The following is a 23,903-nucleotide window of genomic DNA, read 5'->3' as shown; positions in this document are numbered from 1 at the left end:
CGTTTGGTATTAAAAATAAAATATACTGGTCCACGTTTTGATATAGATTTCTGATAACGTACCACCCCAGTTCGGGCATTTGCTGGTATTTTGCAATTTCCAATTGAAGAGCTGTACTTTGACAATCCGCACAGTTTGTTGCCTCGCTTTGACATAGCCTCCGTCTAATGTCGCGTCATATTTAAGGTATGTTAATGGTCCGAAGGTAAATTCTCATTCTTTAATTTCTCTCATTCTTTAATTTGAAATGAGCCCTCGGAAAAAAATTTAAAATATGTGTCCATGTTTTGAAATTGATTTTCTTTATCTTTAACGTTCAAACCTAATTTCTTAAAGTATGTGACTGAATTTGGGTACATCGTTTCCTCAGTTTTAGATAATTTTTTTACATGCACATGGGTTCCGATCGATTTCAGTTGTTTCGAATGCCCACAATTACGTACGACTGAACTTATGAATTTTTCATACCATGTTGTATACAAAAACCAGTACCCTTCACCACTTTGAGTATATTCAACAGATGCATCCTTCGTAATTTTTGAAGGACCATTAACATGAAATTGGATAAACTAAAATATGTGATTTTTATCTGACTGTGAACCGACTTAAATCAATCATAGATCTGTCATTCTGCATCCTATGCTAAATTTTTCATTTTTCATAACATCAGTACGTTGTGCAAAATCCTGTGTTAATCGGTTTGATTTTTGGGGTCTTTGGTACACCATTAACTTTAAATCGCATGAAACTATATATGGGAGCTTTATCTAAATCTGAAGCGATTTAATCAAAACTTGACGCATTTGTTATAACAACTTCAGTACGTTGTGTGTCAATCGGGCATAGTTTGGGACTTTGGTGCACCATTTACTGCACATTGGACGAAAGTATACAGGAGAGCTATATCTAAATCTGAACCAATTTCAGCAAAACTTTCCACACAGTAGGTTATACCTACTTCAGTACTTTGTGCAAAATTTTGTTTCAATCGGCCATATTTTGGAGCTTTGGTGCACCATTTACTGAATATCGGACGAAACTATAAATGGGAGCTATATCTAAACCTGAACCGATTTCAGTGAAACTTTCCACACAGTAGGTTATAGTAAGTTCAGTACGTTGTTCAAAATGTTGTATCAATCGGCCATATTTTGTGTCGTTGGTGCACATTTTACTAAAAATTGAACGAAACTATATATGGGAGCTATATCTAAATCTGAACCGATTTTTCCCAATTTCAATAGGGTTCGTCCTTGGGTCAAACAAATGAGCTGGGCCAAATTTCATCCAATGCATGCGACCTGTACTTTGTTTACAATTTAACATGGACAGGCGGATGGACGGACGGACGGACATGCATAAATCGTCTCAGAAAATGGTTTTAATGCATATTCTCAAATGGAACCATGGGTCTATCTCAAACATATGCACAATCACATAATACCCTGTACGACAGTGTGGTGAAGGGTATAAATATATATTTCAGTGGCTACACTATAATCACATTGAATCACTGTTGCAACGGCACATCACTTAATCTAGATCCAGTATCCTTTTATTGCGGCAGATCCGGTGCGTTCGTTAGTCATGCACATGCATATTCATGTTCAGTTAAGGTTACCATGATGGGGCAGGATGTGAATGTGGCTTGAGAGAGAGTATGGCGACCGGCAATAACGTTGGTTTTTGTATCTTTTATTTACAATATAAATTTCAGCAACTGGTACCAACGGCCCCATCAACATTATCGTTACCAGCAGTATTGCTCTGTTCGAATAACATACTGTCGTCATTGATACCCTGGTAACGATGCCTGCAACTACCCGCAGGCAACTGGTGTGACCAAAGACTAACGAATCGAATATACCATGGGTGTGTGTGTTTTCCTACACCAACAATATCAACAGTTGGTATAGTTTGGGTCCGGTATCGAAGTATATGTCACTCGTAGATTGGCACCAACATAAAACACAAACAAGAATTTAACATGACTGTGCATATATTGTGAAAACAAATCCAATTGCCCTCGTGGTGATGCGTACACTAGAGCCAATTAATAACAAATCTAAGTCTCGTAAAAAAACTGAGTGTACACAAATGTATTAGAACTCGAAGAAAACTAAAAAAGAAATGTTGTGCAATGCGTAGAAATTTAAGGATTTCCCGAAAATAAATGTTAGATTCGTGATTCCTAATACTAATAATAAATTGGAGTATAACATTTCTCAGGACCGGTCGATAAATAAAAATATATAAAAACATGCAATATTTTGAAATATGTCAACTCGAGAGCTGCGATGTGTATTAGAATTAAATAAACAAAATACTCTCAGGTGAAATTGCAGTATTTCGTATTATGACAAAGACTTGCAAGGCAGCCAAAGTGGGGAGAAACCATTTTACAGAGACTATGGAATTTGTGAAAATCTGTTCAAAGTTTTTTATACCCTTCACCACACTGTGGTACAGGGTATTATGTCTTTGTGCATATGTTTGTAACAGGCAAAAGGAAACCAGATAGACACATGGTTCCTTCTGAGAATATGCATAGAATCACTTTCTGAGTCGATTTATGCATGTCCGTCCGCCCGTCTGTCTGTCTGTCTGTGCATGTTAAATTGTAAACAAAGTACAGGTCGCATTTATGATCCGAATTGGATGAAATTTGGCATAGGTCACTTATTCGGCCCAAGGACGAACCCTATTGAAATTGGGAAAATCGGTTCAGATTTAGATATAGCTCCCATATATATATTTAACCGATTTAATGTAAACGGTCCCTATATATCTTTCGATTTGCACGAAATTTGGTACAGCCTAATCATTTAGGTCTAGAATTATGTCTGCCAAGTTTCGTGAAAATCGGTCCAGATTTTGATATATCTCCCATATATAGTTTCGTCCGATTTCATGTAAATGGTGCACCAAAGTCCCTATATATCCTTCGATTTGCACGAAATTTGGCATAACGTACTGAATTAAGCCTAGAGTGATGTCTGCCAAGTTTCGAGAAAATCGGTCCAGATTTAGATATAGCTCCCATATATAGTTTCGTCCGATTTCATGTAAATTGTGCACCAAAGTCCCTATATATCTTTCGATTTGCACGAAATTTTGCATAACGTACTGAATTGAGCCTAGAATGATGTGTGCCAAGTTTCGAGAAAATCGGTCCAGATTTAGATATAGCTCCCATATATAGTTTCGTCAGATTTCATGTAAATTGTGCACCAAAGTCCCTATATATCTTTCGATTTGCACGAAATTTTGCATAACGTACTGAATTGAGCCTAGAATGATGTGTGCCAAGTTTCGTGAAAATCGGTTCAGATTTAGATATAGCTCCCATATATATTTTCGTCCGATTTAATGCAAATGGTGCACCAAAGTCCCTATACATCTTTCGATTTGCACGAAATTTGGCATTAGGTACTGAATTGAGCCTAGAGTGATGTCTGTTAAGTTTAGTGAAAATCGGTCAAGATTTAGATATAGCTCCCATATATATTTTCGTCCGATTTAATGTAAACGGTGCACCAAAGTCCAGATATATCTTTCGATTTTCCCGAAATTTGGCATAGCGTACTGAATTTAGTCCAGAATGTGTGTGTATAGTTTCGTTAAAATCGGTTGAGATTTAGATATAGCTCCCTTATATTATTATAGGAACAAAACGTACTGAAATTAGTAACAACTTTCGTTGGAATCGGTTCATATTTGGATATATTTTCGCCCGATTTTAAGTAAATGGTGCATCAAACTCCTCATGTTATTCTGATTGACATCAAATTTTGCACAACGTACAAAATTGAGCATAGAATTACGTAGTTGCGTTTTCTAGAAATACAGACATAGCTGTTTGAAGTCGATTTACATACTTTTGTCCCATTGTAACAAACGAATGACATGTTTATGGATAGATCTAGGTAGATTCACATATATATAAGTATCACATATTTTATTTCATCCAATTTCATGTTAATAGTACTGTTTAATATATCCATAGTGGTGAAGGGTATCATATAGTCGGCCCGTCCGACTTTACTACTTTCCTTACTGGTATATATCCCCATTGTCTCCGATTTTATGTTGCATAAAACAGGCCCCATGGTTTCTACTGGAGTTTACTAGGTAAGTTCAAAGGTGGATAGGTATAGTCAAAGTTATTCATTCTGGTAGAAAACAAGATCCCCTATGTATGAATGTATGCATTAGGGTTATGACTTTTTTTTGTATATTTTGCCTATTAATAAGGTTTCACTCAAACAGCCACTTAGGGTGGCTCTAAGGGTTGTGGATAATTATATATCTGCTTACAATGACTCAAAAACTTTTCCAATATTCTTATAAATAAACAATTTCAATGTAAATTTCACCAGACTTAATTAGATATTTACCTCAGTAGGAAAAAATCCCAAATATGCTGTACAACCACCTGCTAGAAGAACATCGCCAACGATATTGCTTATGGATTGATGTAAATTATGGGCAGTTTCGGACCAACGTATCTTTTCACCACCCAAGCCACCAAGTAATTTTTCAGCTCTATAGTAATAAATTGATAAAACAAACGTGTAAATATATATAAAAATACGCACATATATTCCTTACCTATTTAATTTCTTTTCACAATTATCGATTTCATCTTCTAGGCCCTTCTTTTGTCTTGACTTTTCGGCAAAATAATCGTTTAACTTTTGCAATTTATCCAATATGACTTGTAATTCGGCACGTTTTGCATTTAATTTTTCCATTTGAGATGCTAATTCATTTTCGGCTTCGGCTAAGGCAGCTTTTTTGGGCATAACAATTCGGGCCACTTTGTCATATACATCCATAGCGCGTACCCAATGACAAATACCTTCACATGCCGTCGACGCTGATTTAATCTTTTCCGGTACGAAATCGCGATCAGCTACATATCTGCAAGGAAATTAAATGTATTTTGTCAATAGTATTCTACTGATTTGACTTTTGTTAATCTCTATCAGAGGAGCTACAATAAATTGTGTAGCTATATATTGATCTATCAGTCAGTCATTATATATATCAGTGTATATATAAATCGAAATCATTTAAAACGACACCGATTATAATGACATATTGCTTATCGTTTCTAATACAAAGGGTTCTACGATCCGAAACGGCACGAGTCTTTATCGGCCAACGTCTGTCATCTCAGTACATAGTGTAAAAGCAATAGCGCTGCCACAACAACAGCGAGAAACAATTTCTGCCCTTTTATTTTATATCATTTATAACGAAATATCGCTACAGCCGAAACCTTGGCTATCGTATAAACAATTTCTACTGTATCTACATTGACTTTAAAAATATTGTTAATGTTTGGTAGAAAAAAATTCTACCCAATTACATCCGACAATACAAAATTACTGCTAATTCGGTTGAATAACCTGTCCAAAGTCCTTAAAATGATGTAAATTTTAGTAGAAAGCTTTGCAACCCAATTAGATCCGAAAATACGAGTACAACATTACAGCTAATTCCATTGTATAATACAATACTTACAAACAATTCGGAATACTCACTTCTCGCGTATCTTTTTTATAATTGCCGGCGGTATATTATCTTTATCGAAAGTCTTTAGAGATTCCAAAAATTTCATATCGCTAACCATGCGCAATGATGCAGCCCAATAATCTTCAACCATTCGACCCGAAGCATCAGGTTTACGATCCGGCTTCAATCCCTTCAGAACGCATACAGCCTCCAGCACCAATTTAACGCCGTACGGGGGATTCTTCATAGACTTAACTACAAAAATATCGGCAGGTTTCAAAGTGTTGAGAGCATCCAATGCTGCCTCTAGGGCTGGTATTGCCTCAGCCAAATCACTTTCACAGTCATCTTTAATGGCCTGGGCTGCTGCGGCAGCCTCATTGGCCGCTGCCTCGTCGGCACCCACTACCTCTTTTTTCTTTTCCGCTTCCGCTGTTTCACGTTCAATATTTACCATAATTTTTTCCGTTTCCTCTGACAACACTTTTAGCTTCGGTTGCAATTCATACAAATTGGCCTGCATTTCACCCACTTGACCGGCAGCAAACTCCAACTTCTCCAAACCCGTTGTATACCTAAGGACATGAATGAGGGTGTGAAGGGGCATAACACGTAAGTTTACATTGCAATCTGCTCGTACCTGTCCCTTAATTTCGTTATCTCGTCGAGTTTCCTTATGTAGAACGCTTTAAATGCCTTCAGCATTTCCAAGTAGGATGAGGGTGTGACATAATTGCGTCTACCCAATTCCGTGTAGCATCTGTAAAATAGTTTTCAATGTTTTTAACAGCTCAGCGTTATTTGTGACTGTGTCGAGTGGTGTCCATGACCAGCGCCGAATGCAACACAAACGATTTACCTTTCGCTCGCCTCTAGAACAGATTGATTGAAATGCATTACACATTTTACCAATTCCTTTTCCAAATCACTCAGCACAATCTCGTGGACATCCTCTAAACTCTTTTTGCTCTCCTTGGAATCGATTGATTCAACTGACTTATTGGCTTCCGCTTCATCTGTATCGTGCGACTGACCCAATTCCATGGAACTAATAAAATATTCCGCAACACGTTCCAAAGCGTCTACCGGCCAAGGCATGTACCTAGTTTTTCGATTTCCATTTAGTTTAGTTGATGGTGGATTGCGGCACAATATGGGTGGTAAAAAAACAAAGTTGATTTAAAGGGGAAATTCGAGAGTGGCAACGAAAAAATATGTTAACAAATTGATAAAATATAAACTGATGTAGGTATGACATCCTTATTTCTTTCAAATTGATTTATTTCAACTCAGGTTGCATACAATTGAACAGTGAAGTGAATTGGAATACACAGAATGGACTACTGCGCGACTTTGTATACATCCAGGCGTATACATGACGACCAGTTGATCCCCTAAACATGAACCGATTATTACAAAAACAAACAAGTAAAAAAAGCGATAAGTTCGGCCGGGTCGATTTTAGATACCATCCACCATTGGTATACTGGCAGTTACTTGAACTGAAAATATAGGGAACATACCAAAAAGTGGACCTTTACCGACAACTGCACCAAGAGCTTCTTGCAAACCGTAATATACACCAAATACGAATTACAGCAATTTTTAATGGAGATTTTTTTAAAAAATCCCAAAAATGAGGGCCGATATTGGCGACGTATGGTAGGATGAAACATGTGTATAAAATCCACAAAATGCTACAACTTAGAGGGTGCAACGTACACAGGTTTTATTTCGGGGGGTTTGGTGGAAGCTGCAGAAGAAAAATTGTTATATGAAATGCTACGCCTAATTGAGAAAGCATCACAAAACGCTAAAGGTTAAAAGTACCGAAAATCGTTAGATATGGGGCTAGGCATAAATGCGGGCCGATAGAATATCGAATCCAAAACGGAATAAATCAGATAACTATTTTAATACCACAAAAGGGGTCGAATATTAAACATGTTTGGGATGGAGATTTGTTTCTATATACGACTACCCAAAAACCCAAATTACCCTTATATGGAGGCTACGCGAAAAAATTTACCTATATTTATAAGTTTTAGTGGAGAGATTTACTATCCAATAAGATCTCAATGTACTAAATTTCGATTGAAAACGCGATCAAGAACCCTAAAATACCTAAAAGGGGGGGGGGGGGGGAGGTTGTTTTACCCTCATATGGTAGCTACCGAACGTGGACCGAAATTGCCCATCTTCGAACTTGACCTGCCTGCCAGACAAATTTTGGATCTTTCTCAATTCGTGTAGATGATAGAATAATTACAACACACAAACGGAGATGGGCCATGCTTCCGGGCCATCTCCGTTTGTATAATTTACACCGGTATTTTGGGGTGTGGGCATATTTTTTCAAACAAATTTGCCGGGGAAGTGCGGCAATGTGTTACAAAGACTATGAATATAAGACCATGAGTTGACAGAACCCTTCTTATTCAGTATTTTGAAGGTGTTTTTATACCCTTCACCACACTGTGTTACAGGGTATTATGTCTTTGTAATAGGCAAAAGGAAACGAGATAGACACATGGTTCCCTTTGAGAATATGCATAGAATCACTTTCTGAGTCGATTTATGCATGTCCGTCCGTCTGTCTATCCATGTTTAATTGAAAACAAAGTACAGGTCGCATTTATGATCCGAATTGGCTGAAATTTGGCACAGGTCACTTATTTGTCCCACGGACGAACTCTAATGAAATTGGAAAAATCGATTCAGATTTAGATATAGCTCCCATATATATTTTCATCCGATTTAATGTAAATGGTGCACCAAAGTCCTTATATATCTTTCGATTTGCACGAAATTTGGCACAGCATAATACATTAGGTCTAGAATAATGTGTGTTAAGTTTCCTGAAAATCGGTTCAGATTTAGATATAGCTCCCATATATATTTTTGTCCGATTTAAGGTAAATGGTGTACCAAAGTCCCTATATATCCTTCGATTTGCACGAAATTTGGCACAGCATAATGAATTAGATCTAGAATAATGTGTGTTAAGTGTCCTGTAAATCGGTTCAGATTTTATGATAAATGGTGCATCAAAGTCCCTATATATCCTTCGATTTTCACGAAATTTGGCATGGTGTACTGGATTGGGTCTAGAATGATGTGTGCTTAGTTTCGAAAAAATCGGTTCAGATTTAGATATAGCTTCCATATATATTTTTTGTCCCAACCTGCATCGATTTTATGGTAAATGGTGCACAAAAGTCCCTATATATCTTTCGATTTGCACAAAAGTTGGCACAGCGTTATGAATTAGGTCTAGAATGGTGTATTTTATGTTTCGGGAAAATCAGTTCAGATTCAGAAATAGCTTCCATATTTATTATCGTCCGATTTAAGGTAAATGGTGCACCAAGGCCCCTATATATCTTTCGATTTGCACAAAATTTGGCACAGCGTAATGAATTGAGTATAGAATTGTGTGTGTTAAGTTTCCTGAAAATTGGTTCAGATTTAGATATAGCTCCCATATATATTTTCGTCCGATTTTATGATAAATGGTACACCAAAGTCCCTATATATCTTTCGATTTTCACGAAATTTGGCATGGTGTACTGGATTGGGTCTAGAATGATGTGTGCTTAGTTTCGAAAAAAATCGGTTCAGATTTAGATATAGCTTCCATATATATTTTTTGTCCCAACCTGCATCGATTTTATGATAAATGGTGCACTAATGGCATGTCGTGCTGAATTACGTCTAGAATGAAGTTTTCTAAGTTGGAAATCGGTTCAGATTTTGATATAGCTCCTATATATTCTTTCTTCCGATTTTATGTAAATTGTGCACTAAAGACCCAAGGTTTGTCCGATTGCCACACAATTATGTACAATAAACTGTAGTTAATATAAATTAATCTCTGGCAAGTCTCGTTTAAATCGGTTCAGTTTCAGATATAGTTGCACCAAACTCCTCATTTTTATCGGATATTTGTCCATATAATCAACGGGTGTCCGATTGCTATAAATTAATTTACATAATTTTGTAAGGAGCAACTCTATATCTGACCAAATGAAAAATTTTGTGTACGTTGCAGAATGACATGTTTATGGATCCAACTTCATTTTACTGGTCCTTCAATAATGCGACGTCCGTTAGGATTCATCTGTTGAATATACACAAAGTGGTGAAGGGTATCATATAGTCGGCCCCGTCCGACTTTACTACTTTCCTTACTGGTTTTTTATTTCCCCGTTGGAGGGTGAAACAAATTTTGTGCGGAAAGTGTATACGTAGGACCAAGTTTTGATGTAATGCCCAGATAAAAGATCCGGTATTCGGCACAACTACATAACGCAATAACATAGTCCTAATGTAAATGTCCCTATCGACTTTGAATGCACATCACATGGTGGAGGGTATAAAAAGTTGGGAAAAATCGAACATAACGGCTTTTTTACTTCTTTTAAATTTCAAAATGTTTGCCCTGCAAATCAACCCTCAAGTGCAAGGAAAGATATTCTTGTACGTTTTGTGCATTATCAGCGGTAAGTCTCAGAAAATTATAGTTTTAAATTTCAAAAATGTTAGTCACGTCTTCTTCTCAGTCGATGAACGTAACAGTATTGCCATTAATCTCTGTAAGAATAAAGTTACCTCTCCCACCATATTTACTGATTATAATAAGAAGAAGGTTTGTAAAATATGATCGTATTGGCAGCCATAAAATAACCTAGTTATAAAATTGTGATGATGTCCTTGTTATAATCATAGTCCAGACGAAACGATTAAAGTTTGTGTTTTGAAATTTTACCCAATGTGGGTGTGTGTGTTAAGACAGGATATCAAAATGTACTAAATAAGGCATCATTGGTCAACGAAGTTGTAGACAAATAATTCTGCAATTTGTAATGAAGAAACTATATTCGTATTGATTGCTGTTTACACAATCTATATTTCGTACACAACAATTTGCCTACCTTTAGATATACAGTCCCCATTACTTACCAATCAATAGTGCAACAGTTAATCAAAGACGGGTACATTCGAATACGCTCCTTAAATGATTCGCCAATGGGTGAAAATGCCAATGCCACATGCAATTGTTCACGTACACGTTCAATATAAAAAGCGTTCATTTCACTTGGTATTGATTCGATATTTTTACCCTTTGATTATAACCATTTAGGTATCAGATATAAACACGTTTTATTTGCAGTTTAGAAAATAGGCAGGAGATTGCAGTTCCGTTGCCATGATATGAATTTAGAATTGATTTTAGCATAATTAGTGAAAGAATTTGGTATTAACTCCAAATCATATTGCACAAAGACAAACCAATTACAGTGAGTAGTAATCAATATTCAACGATATACATACGGATATTCAACATGCCCATTCCAAATATATTTAAAAATTGTACCGCAAATTAGGAAATTGTGTGTGTGTGAGTGAGCGTTATGGCACAACCAGGCAGCATTGATTTTATGATAGAGAGAACAAACATAAATATTATCCAGAACGCGATGGGTGATTTTGGGAACGTATGATGTGTGATTTGTGGTAAACGGAAATAAAATAAATTGAATTTGGGTAAGAACATCATTTTACAGAACCAATATATTCCAATAATATTCATTTACCAGCTGTTTGGCTATATTGGTCATGTTCTCCATTATGGTTGCCTTGTCTTCCAATTGATAGAGGTTGGGTAAATCACCACAATTTAGTATTCCATTGATATCTTCGATGTAGCCTTCATCAGTTGCCTGTAAAAGTAATAAGACGAGTAATTGGCCAAACATTATTGAAGAAAAATTACAGATATTGTTTAAAAATATGCTACAAAATTTAAAAATATGACGGGAAAAATTGTAAAAAAAAATAATATTGAGAAATTTGTTTCCAGGTTATAGTCAGATCAATATTTCTAAATTTTTATGCATAATTTTTTGTAATAATTGTTTAGTGAACCAGGGGAACTCATACCGATATTGATAACACATGTGTATAAAATCATCAAAATACTGCAATTTAGAGGGCACAGTTATATTTGGAACTATACGTGATGGAGGACCAATAATGAATACATACTGTAGGAATTCTCGAACATTTAGAGTTATAATTATATGAGGTGCTATGCCTAATTAAAGACCAATAAATATCAATTTCGAACCTAAAATGTTCCCTTTGTATTACAATACACGGCAGATATCATTATTTGGGGATAGGACTAAATTCATACTCGACCCTGACATTCTAGTTATACCCTCCACCATAGTATGGAGGGTATATTAATTTTGTCATTCCGTTTGTAACTCATCGAAATATTCATTTCCGACCCTATAAAGTATATACATTCTTGATCAGGGTAAAATTCTAAGACGATCTAGCCATGTCCGTCCGTCTGTTGTAATCACGCTATCTTCTGAAGGAATTGAGATAGGGTGCTGAAATTTTGCATAGGGTTGTCTTTTGTCTGCAGGCAGGTCAAGTTCGAAGATGGGATATATCGGTCCACGTTTAGGTATAGCTCCCATATAACAGTACCTCCCAATTTTCGGTATTTTGGGGTTCTTGAGTTCGTTTTTCAACCGAATACGCGGAAAATTGGTACATTGAGTTCTTATGGGGTACTAAATGTCTCCACAAAAAATTATAAATATAGGTCAACTTTTTCTGGTAGCCCCCATATAACGGTACCTCCTAATTTTCAGTATTTTGGGGATTTTGATCGTATTTTTCCACCGAATTGCCGGTAATTTAGTATTTTGAGTTCTTAATAGGTACCAAGTCTCTCTACAAAAAATTATGTATATAGGTACATTTTTTCGGATAGCCCCCATATAAGGGTACCCCCAATTTTCGGTACATTGGGGTTCTTGAGCGCGATTTTCAACCGAATACGCTGAAATTTAATACATTGGGTTCTTAATAGGTACAAAATCTCTCCACAAAAAATTATAAATACAGGTCAATTTTTTCGTATATCCCCCATATACGGGTACCACCCAATTTTCGGTATTTTTGGGTTCTTGAGCGCGTTTTTTTAACGAATACGCTGAAATTTGGTACATTGAGTTCTTAATAGTTTCCAAATCTCTCCACAAAATATTATGAATATAGGTCCATTTTTTGGATAGCCCTCATATAAGGGTACCCCCAATTTTCGGTATTTTGGGGTTCTTGAGCGCGTTTTCCAACCGAATTTGCTGCAATTTGGTATTTTGTAGTCGTATATGGTAACAAATCTCCCTACCAAAAATTATTAATATTCACCCCCTTTTTGGGGTAGTCCCCATATAACCCCCTTTTTATAACCTTCACCACACTGTGGTACAGGGTTTTATGTCTTTGTGCATATGTTTGTAACAGGCAAAAATAATCGAGTAAGACCCATTATTCCTTTTGAGAATATGCATAGAATCACTTTCTGAGTCGATTTATGCATGTCCGTCTGTCCGTCCGTCCGTCTGTCCATGTTAAATTGTAAACAAAGTACAGGTCGCATTTATGATCCGAATTAGATGAAATTTGGCATAGGTCACTTATTCGGCCCAAGGACGAACCTTATTGAAATTGGGAAAAATCAGTTCAGATTTAGATATAGCTCCCATATATATATTTAGCCGATTTAATGTGAACGGTCCCTATATATCTTTCGATTTGCACGAAATTTGGTACAGCCTGCTCATTTAGGTTTAGAATAATGTCTGCCAAGTTTCGTGAAAATCGGTCCAGATTTAGATATAGCTCCCATATAGAGTTTCGTCCGATTTCGTGTAAATGGTGCACCAAAATCCCTATATATCTTTCGATTTGCACCAAATTTGGCATAACGTACTGGCTTGGGCCTAGAATTATTTCTGCCAAGTTTCGTGAAAATCGGTTCAGATTTAGATATAGCTTCCATATATAGTTTCGTCCGATTTCATGTAAATGGTGCCCCAAAGTCCCTATATATCTTTCAATTTGCACGAAATTTGGCATAACGTACTGAATTAAGCCTAGAATGATGTCTGCCAAGTTTCGGGTAAATCGGCCCAGATTTAGATATAGCTCCCATATACAGTTTCGTCCGATTTCATGTAAATGGTGCACCAAAGTCGCTATATATCTTTCGATTTGCTCGAAATTTGGCATGACGTACTGAATTGAGTCTAGAATGGTGTGTGTTAAGTTTCGTGAAAATCGGTCCAGATTAAGATATAGCTTCCATAATAGTTTCGTCCGATTTCATGTAAATGGTGCACCAAAGTCCCTATATATCTTTCGATTTGCACGAAATTTGGCATAACGTACTGAATTAAGCCTAGAGTGATGTCTGCCAAGTTTCCAGAAAATCGGTCCAGATTTAGATATAGCTCCCATATATAGTTTCGTCCGATTTCATGTAAATGGTGCCCCAAAGTCCCTATATATCTTTCGATTTGCACGATTGACATCAAATTTTGCACAACTTACAAAATTGAGCATAGTTGCGTTTTCTAGATGTACAGACATAGCCCAACGGATGACCTATTTATATTTGTTTGAAGTCGATTTACATACTTTATGGATAGATCTAGGTAGATTCACATATGGATAAATATCACGTATTTTATTTCATCCAATTTCATGTTAATAGTCCTGTTTAATATACCCATAGTGGTGAAGGGTATCATATAGTCGGCCCCGTCCGACTTTACTACTTTCCTTACTGGTTTATATTAAAATAGTTATCTGATTTGTTGCGCGTTTTGTGTTTGGTTCTAAGACCCTTTTGTAATCATTTCAACTGCGGAGGATAGAGAGATAAAAAATTAGAACGTAAGGTTCGGTAGTGAACTATAGCCGCATTTAGACCTAGCCCCTGATTGGAGGTTCCAGAAGGATTGGACCGATATTCCCCATCTTCGAATTTGAACTAAGCTTGGAAGAAATAATAAGATGGGCAAAGTTCGGATGAAATCTAAATTTTCTGAAACGGATTTGGTCCAAAGAGACATGGGGTCTAGAACCAATATTTCGATGAGGCACATTTTCATCGTGTTAAAGTGTATACACCCTCATTAGCCATAAGGCTGAGGGTATAAATATCCTTTAAAATTTTCTAAAATTTGTATTATGGTTTACATAATCCGTTTTTAGAAATGTCGGTATAGGTCCACTTTCTGGTATGTTTCCTATATTTTCATTTATAGTACCTGTCAATATAACTATGGTGGAGGGTATCCAAAGTTCGGCCCGGCCGAACTTACCGCTTGTTTACCTGTTTTTATCCTGATATCTCCCAAAGGTAGAATGATTAAAACACATGGCCAAATCGACTAAATGGTCATAGAATCTCATATTTGTTAGATTTACAGTATACAGAATACCAACATTTATGGTGGAATGGAGACAAACCCAGAACGCGTAAAAACTATGTAACTATTTGAATATAATGTAATATGGGGGCGTATATGGGGGCTACCAGTACAAAAAGGGGCCTATCTTTATTATTTTTGATTGGAGAAATTTCAGCGAATTTGGCGAATCCTTATGTGGGGGCTATGCCTATATGTGAACCTATATAGCTCATCTTCGAACTTGACCGATTGTATGTGTTTTCAAGACGCATCTTATGGTGAAGGATATAAACAGTTATGTTCGACCGAACTTAACAGCGTTATTACAGATATCATTACAATATTTCAATTGTCCAATTGTTTTTTATAAAGAAGTTTCGTCTACATGATAACATTAATATAAATTTACTTAAAATCCGATTCCTGGAAACAATGGTACACATTGATAAAAATATCATAGTTTCCAGGAATGGGATTTTACGCACATTTAAAAGAAAATCCATTCATGACAATTCTCTGACATACATCTACAACAGTTACGTTGCGACTAGAATACATAAATAGTACCTTGTCATCGACCGATGACTGAGTCTTACCTGCGAATCGGAAAATAGGAAAACCGTATGATTCATACTGAATCCTGATGACATCAATATCTTTTTCAGATCATCTCTCCAATCTTGTTGGGTGTACGTTTTTGTCACTTGCACCGTCATCAACTTGCAATCAGCAATGTGGGCTGCAAGCCTACACGAACTGCGACGCCCAGAGCCACCCATACCAACCATCAAAATGTTGCCACGTGGCATTTGCAGAACTCGTGAAACTCTGCAAGAAATGTCGGATAACGAGAAGGGGGAAAACGGTATGAATAATCAAAGAAGGATTTTTTCAATTGAACACAATGCAGTTGTAGGGAAATACAATGCAAATATGAAATACATGAATCCATTTGTACATACAAACATTTGTTTCTCGTCTCGAATAAATGTCATTGCTTATTTTGGTGTAACACTTACCTCGATATGTGCTCAATGGCAAAGCGGAACAATACCAAATCCATGGGTGTGCTCGAAAAGCCATTGTAGTCACGTAAATAATAATGCATTAGCTTCTCCAATTTGTTGTAGTTTTCGCATTCGTCGTAAATTTTCGGTTCGGCATCTGGTTCGAGATAATTGCCAAAAAATAAATTGCGCAAGTCGTTATCTGTCAATTTGCCAGCAGGATTTTCCATGCGGTCTTTAAATGCAGACTCCAGAGAGAAGCGTAAATTAGTTTTACACGCACCAACTACCATCTCGAGTAGTTGATCACGGTCACGTTGATCAATTAAACTGCAAAAAATGGTAAAAAATGAGTACACAATTTGTAAACAATAGTTTGAGACCAATTTGTCAACATTTATTGTATGGGACATTATCACAATATCCATATCTACACCACCTTTAAAAATAAATTAACAAACTCAATTACAAATCAACTAAAATGCGTGTACCCTTTACAAAATTTCGATTGTCTTTCTATCAAGTATTTAGTTCTTATAACGACTACATATAAAAAAATTAAAAAGCTCCATAAAAATCTAAATAGTTTTCAAGGCTAAATTAGAGATCGTAAACATATTTTAGGCAATGATTAATAAAAACCAGTAAGGAAAGTAGTAAAGTCGGACGGGGCCGACTTTGGGTATATTCAATCTTAACAGACGTCGCATTTTTGAAGGAACAGTAAAGTGAAATTGGACCCATCAACATGTCTTTCTGCAACCTATACTAAATTTTTCATTTGGTCAGATATAGAGTTGCTCCTTACAAAGCGACAAAATTATGTAAATCAATTTAAAGCAAATATCAATCGGACACCCCTTGATTATTTGGATACATATCTAATAAACATGAGAAGTTTGGTGCACCACAGCATATCGGCCACATATTGAGTATTTGGTGCATCATTTACCAAAAATCGGGGAATATATATATATATATATATATAGTAGCTCCATTCAAATTTGAACCGATTTCAATTTCAACTTTCTCCATGCTAGGTTACATAAACTTCAGTACGCTATGCAAAATTTTGTGTCAATCGGCCTAACTCTGGGTCTTTGATGCACCTTTTACTTAAAATTGGAGGAAACTATAGGAGCTATATCTAAATCTGAACAGATTTCAACAAAACTTGCCACACCTTATGTTATAATAATTTCAATAAGTTGTGCAAAATTTTGAGCCAATCGGACCTACCTAGGGAGTTTGATGCAGCATTTATATCTAACTTCTAGGTTATACCAAGTTCAATACGAAAGATATATATGGATTTTGGTGCACCATTTCCATTAATCGGACGAAAATATATATGGGAGCTATATCCAAATCTAGACCGATTTTCAGGAAACAACACACATCATTCTAGACCCAATCCATTGCGCTGGGCCAAAACTCGTGCAAATCGAAAGATATATAGGGACTTTGGTACACCATTTACCTTATATCGGACGAAAATATATATAATAAAGCTGAACCGATTTTCATGAAACTTAACACACATCATTTTAGATTTAATTCATTACGCTGTGCCAAATTTCAATAGGGTTCGTCCTTGGGCCAAATTTGGCCAAATTTCATCCAATTCGGATCATAAATGCGACCTTTACTTTGTTTAAAATTTAACCTGGACAGACAGACGGACGGACGTCTGCGACTTATATAGTGATTGTATGCATATGTTAACTAGTAAGGAAAGTGGTAAAGTCGGACGGGGCCGACTATATGATACCCTTCACCACTTTGGGTAAATTCAACAGATGAATCTTAACAGACGTCGCATTTTTGATTTTCACGAAACTTAACACACATCATTCTAGACTTTATTCAGTACGCTGTACCAAATTTCGTGCAAATCGAAAGATAATTAGGGACATTGGTGCACCATTTACCTTAAATCGGACGAAAATTTATATGGGAGCTATATATAAATCTGAACCGATTTTTATGAAACTTAGCACACACCATTCTAGGCTTAATTAAGTACGCTGTGCCAAATTTCGTGCAAATCAAAAGATATATAGGGACTTTGGTGCACCATTTACCTTAAATCGGACGAAAATATATATGGGAGCTATATATAAATCTGAACCGATTTTTATCAATTTCAATAGGGTTCGACCTTGGGCCAAATAAGTGACGTATGCCAAATTTCATCCAATTCGGATAATAAATGCGACCTGCACTTTTTTTACAATTTAACATGGACAGACAGACGGACGGACAGACGGACGGACGGACGGACATGCATAAATCGACTTAAAAAGTGATTATATGCATATTCTCAAAAGGAACCATGGGTCTATCTTGATTCCTTTTGCCTGTTACAACCATATGCACAAAGACATAATACCCTGTACCACAGTGTGTTGAAGGGTGTAAAAAGGAACCATGTGTCTATATCGTTTCCTGTTGCAAACATATGCACAAAGACATAATACCCTGCACCACAGTGCTGTGAACAATTTTCCTTCTTCTCTAAGCCTTCAAATAATCTATGCAAATTTCCAAGTCTTTATCATAATTTTGAAATCTATAGTCCCTAATGCTAACCCCATTATTAGGTATTTTTTGCCTGGTGTTTTAACCGGCTCTAAATTGGTAATCATTGGATGTCAAATCTTCCTAGCAAAAATGTACTATCACACAGCCGGCCATTTAAAGGTCCAGAACAATTACTGGTATTATAAGTTCCATCTCTTAGTGGTCCTAAATGAGTGGTATAGAAAATTGGATCCGAGCAAATATAGTTTTTCCTGGTTTTAATTTAAAGTGCCACTCTCTGAAAGTTATGGGCTATAAAAAAAACAACATCGACATCTGCAGAATACGCAACAAAAATGTGGAATAAATAATGTTCGTCGTTGTTGTTTTTTTATTATACCCTTCACCACACTGTGTATTATGTCTTTGTGCATATGTTTGTAACAGGCAAAAGGAAACGAGATAGACACATGGTTCATTTTGAGAATATGCATAGAATCACTTTCTGAGTCGATTTACGCATGTCCGTCTGTCCGTCCATGTATTTTTGTGAACAAAGTACAGGTCGCATTTATGATCCGATTTGGATGAAATTTGGCATAGGCAACTTATTTGGCCCAAGGACGAACCCTATTGAAATTGGGAAAAATCGGTTCAGATTTAGATATAGGTCGCACATATATATTTTCGTCCGATTTAATGTAAATGGTGCACCAAAGTCCCTTGATATCTATCGATTTGCACGAAATTTAAGTCTAGAATGATGTGTGCTGAGTTTCATTAAAATCGGTTTAGATTTAGATATAGCTCCCATATATAGTTTCGTCCGATTTTACGTAAATTGTGTACCAAAGTCCCTATATATCATTCGATTCGTAGGAAATTTGGCAAAGCGTTGCGTATTAGGTGCAGAATGATGTGTGCTGAGTTTGGTAAAAATCGTTTCAGATTTAGATATAGCTCCCATATATAGTTTCGTCCGATTTAATGTAAATGGTGCACCATTTACGATTCGCGCGAAATTTGGCAGAGTGTTCTGTATTAGGTGCAGAATGATGTGTGCTGAGTTTGGTGAAAATCGGTTCAGATTTAGATATACCTCCCAGATATATTTTCGTCCGATTTAATGTAAATGGTCCACCAAAGTCCCTATATATTTTTCGATTTCGACGAAATATAGCATATCGTATTCAATTAAGTCTAGAATGATGTGTGCTAAGTTTCGTGAAAATCGGTTCAGATTTAGATATAGCTTCCATATATATTTTAAGGTAAATGGTGTACCAAAGTCCCTTAATATTTTTCGGTTTGCACGAAATTTGGCACCGCGTAATGAATTAAGTCTAGAATGATGTGTGTTAAATTTCCTGAAATCGGTTCAGATTTAGATATAGCTTCTATATAGCTTAGTATAGGTTGCAGGATGACATGTTTATGGATCCAATTTCATTTTGATGGTCCCTTTAAAATGCGACGTCTGTTAGGATTCATCTGTTGAATATACCCAAAGTGGTGAAGGGTATCATATAGTCGGCCCCGTCCGACTTTACTACTTTCCTTACTGTTTATTATTTATTCAAACAGAAAGGTGGTGTCAGACAACACCAAACAAACATAAATATGAATGTATATGCGAGGAATACATACATATAACAAATATAGATGTATACAAACGAACAATACAACAGCCGTGAGGCAAAAAATCAATGTCCTCTTAATTGAACTAAATTGGCGTCCAGACTTTTGCATATCGAAGTTAATGTACATTTTTATTAGGTTGTCCGCAAACTACCAAATTACAGATATTCAGTTTGGAAAATTGAGTTAGGAACTTGAAATACCGAATAAAGAATTATGAATTGCCAGATAACTGCCAATTTCTGGTAGGAAGATTTGTCAACCAATTAAAAACGTGTATATAATCCTCAAAAGAACAGATATAAAGGAATGTCACTTTATGACTAGAGTATCTGATCATGAGCCAATATTGGTAATATTTACTATGAAAGATTTACCTTCCAATAAATTAGTACACTCTTATAATAATAATATTGCATCACATACAGTTTCATATAGAATATAGCACAACTATAACAAGTTTTGTATAAAGTTTTGTAAAAAACATTTTTTAAAATATCTTAATACTAGCATATGCGCGCTATTTCCTTAGCGAATGTGGTAACACAATCCATGATTCGAGCTTTAATGGTTCACCTAAATCCAAATGTAGTTCCATAAAATTACCGTCGGAGTGTAGGAATGGGATAATTGGTACAATTTGGATTTGGGTGAACCGATAGAGCGGGAACAATACAATTTGGAGTTAGGATCACTGTAGGGGTGTAGCATTGGGGTCAGGATTCAGTTTAAGAAGGTAATACTAAATGGTACTAAATTTGGTACAATCTGAATTGTGGGTGAACCGATAGAGATGGAATCCTGAAATTTTGATTTAGGAACACAGAGGAGGTGTAAGATTGGGGTATATAGGAAGTTTTGGAAAATGGTACTACTATGTACTAAATTTAGTACAATTTTAATTGTGGGTGAATCGATAGAGTTGGAATCCTGAAACTTGGGGTTTTGATCAATGTGGGGTGAAGGTTTGGGTGTACTAAATTTATTACAATTTGAATTGTGGGAGAACCGATAGAGTTGGAACCCTGAAATTTTGGTTTAGAAACAATGTGGAGGTGTATGATTGGGGTATGTAGGAGGTTTTTGAAGTTCGTACTACTGTGTACTAAATTTGGTGCAATTTAAATTGTGGGTGAACCGATACAGTTGGAATCCTGAAACTTGAATTTATGATCACTGTAGGAGTGTAGGTTTGGGGTAATTATGAGGTTTTGGAAATTCGTACAACTGTGTACTAAATTTGGTACAATTTGAATTGTGGGTTAACCGATAGAGTTGGAATCCTGAATCATGGATTAGGATTACTGTGGGGTGTAAATTTGGGTTGAGTAGGCAGTTTTGAAATTCGTACTACTGTGTACTAAATTTGGTACAATTTAAATTGAACCAATATAGTTGGAGTCCTGAAATTTGAATTTGTAATCGTTGTGGGGTTTTAGGATCGGGGTATGCAGGAAGGTTTGTTGGATGGTTGAGGTGGGTACTTATGGAAATAATGTGTGCTAAATGGAACTAAATTTGGTTAAATTTGGATTTAGGTGAACCTTTAGAGCTCGAATCATGAATTTTGGTACTAAATAGTACTCAAATTTAATTTACTGTTGATATTAATGTGTAGATTGCTCAGTTTTTCTAACATATGCAGTTTTCTGTTAAAAAAATAATAATAATAATAATTCTTAAATATTTCCCACATTCACTAACGAAGTAGCGGGCATATGCTAGTACTTTAAAAATTCCCGAGTTAAAAAGGGGGTGAACCACTGCTTCAGCTATGATAAAAAAATTGACAATATGGCGACACCATTATATGGGGGCTACCCGGAAATCTTAGACCAATATTAATAATTTTTTGTAGAGACACTTTCTACTCAATGAGAATACAAAATATAATATTACAGCTATTTTGTATGAAACTTAAAAAATTATCAATCTCGGTTGAGGTGTAGCTCCCATATAACCAAAAATCAATAATATGGTCCCGTTGCATTTTACAAATATTTTCCGATGGAAAAATTCGTCAAAAAATGTTCAGATTATTAGCATGTAAAAACGCATAACATACTGCTATTATTTTGTTCGCTGCATGTACCTGTATAAGCTATTATGTATATACACATACATAATAGCTATGTAACTATTGTAGGAGTTTACCTACGAAATTGGAATAGTGAAAACATACATGGATGCATATATACGTACCGGTCATAAAAAACACGATATGTTTCATGAGCCCACAAACGTCCTAGTTTTTCTGGATCATGGAGACGTTTTGCTGGCACCAATACAATACCCTGAAACACACGGGTGATATCACGTAGTGAAAATGTATAATGGGATTTGGCAGGAGTTGGTAAAAATATTCTCATCGCTGAACAATAAACACTGACCATTGCTTCAGCCAGACCCTGGTTATTGACGGCGATTATTGTTTTTGTTGTCATTTGATTTCCATTTCAAGCATATATGCATTTGTAATCGGTGTTTTTGTTGTTGTTGTTTTTATTGTGGAGTTGGCAAACACATGAAACGAGAAAAAATGGGAAGCAATATAAAATCACATAAAACTTTTGCTGGTGAATTTTGTAGGAAAAAATGAAAAAAAAAACGTTGTAAGTTAATAGGTGTATTTTGTGTGTTGTGAAGTTATATCAGGTGTGTATGTGTGTGTTTTGTAAAGTTATATCAGGTATTTAAAGAGGCAACAGATATGCCTGGCAGGAAAATATAAAACGAAATGTATATAAAAGTAGACGACATTAAAATATACACTTTGAGAAAAAAATATAGCTAGTGTGTTGCCCAAAGCCTTCAGTGAGGTCCACTGAGAACATACACACAATTGCAATTTAGGAATGTTTGGCATGAAGTATTTACGCACCTTAGATTTCAGGCCAAGCCCACAACTTTCGATATGATCAGAAAGCCAAATTTCGTGCAAATCGAAAGAGATACAGGGACTTTGGTGCCTCATTTACCTTAAATCGTACGAAAATATATATGGGAGCCATATCTAAATCTGACCTGATTTTCTCGAAACTTGGCACTCATTATTTTAGCCACAATTCAGTACACTATGCAGATCTCGCGCAAATCGAATGATATATAGGGGCTTTGGTGCACCATTTACATAAAATCGGACGAAAATATATATGAGAGCTATATCTAAATCGTCCTTGGGCCAAATTAGTGAACTGTGCCAAATTTCAGAGACATAATACCCTGTACCACAGTGTGGTGAAGGGAATAATTACACAAGTGTGTGTAGCGGTTTGTAAAATACATCGACAACAAAACAAGATATTGAGGAAAATTATTTGTTTTTGATTCGAAGAAATAATGTCATCATTATTATTTTTTCAATTTTATAGAAGAAATTTCAGAAAAAAAATGTCGAGGTTATTCTTCTGTTTTACCCGAATTTCACCGAAAAATTAACATATCACTTCTTCAGTATAAGTATACACCTTGTGGATTCTGGCAACCTCCTTCCGATAAATCTTGGGGTTCGATAAATAGGAATAAATCTTAAAATAAAACTACATTATGAAATATACATTTTAAAGTGCGTCTAAATCGCGTAATTCTCAAAATCATTTGATGTACATGCGGTTTCCAGGAAGTACTGAAGTTTATCTTCCAATCCATATATATTTTGCGAAATTTCATTTGACGGCTAAGATGTGCTACATGTTGCATTGAAGTACCCAAAAACTCGTAAAACGCGAAAATTTCTGAAAAATCCATATGCCATTAACGCGCATCCGATTTCGGTGTGCTTCTAAAAAATATCGATCTATACTCACATCAATGCGGTCCATGGATGACCCAGAACACACTATTTTTGACATAAATTGGGTACATCTCTCATTCGGCTGAAGTTTTTAAAGTTATGTTTTCTCAAAAGTTCAAAATCCGTATGAGGTCATTT

At 35.9% G+C, this 23,903-nt stretch overlaps 1 protein-coding gene across 1 annotated transcript in view; it reads right to left on the bottom strand.

Moving 5' to 3' along the window:
• The window catches only part of LOC133326815 (dynein axonemal heavy chain 3), a gene marked incomplete at its 5' end in the record, with an annotated part of 80,056 nt that overhangs the window by 40,459 nt on the left and 15,694 nt on the right, over positions 1-23,903 (bottom strand). Inside the window, 10 exon segments of the mRNA XM_061535420.1 lie at positions 4,398-4,545; positions 4,612-4,923; positions 5,550-6,095; positions 6,161-6,280; positions 6,380-6,622; positions 10,483-10,643; positions 11,118-11,243; positions 15,401-15,632; positions 15,824-16,141; positions 22,175-22,380. Of these exon segments, the coding sequence (XP_061391404.1) occupies positions 4,398-4,545; positions 4,612-4,923; positions 5,550-6,095; positions 6,161-6,280; positions 6,380-6,622; positions 10,483-10,643; positions 11,118-11,243; positions 15,401-15,632; positions 15,824-16,141; positions 22,175-22,380 (2,412 nt within the window).

This window comes from Musca vetustissima, unplaced genomic scaffold (assembly GCF_032173495.1).
Source record: "Musca vetustissima isolate MV318-11 ecotype Yass unplaced genomic scaffold, APGP_CSIRO_Mvet_v1 utg2717, whole genome shotgun sequence".
Taxonomy (NCBI): domain Eukaryota; kingdom Metazoa; phylum Arthropoda; class Insecta; order Diptera; family Muscidae; genus Musca; species Musca vetustissima.
Note: the sequence above shows the minus strand (reverse complement) of the source record. Positions and strands in the feature narration are given on the sequence as shown.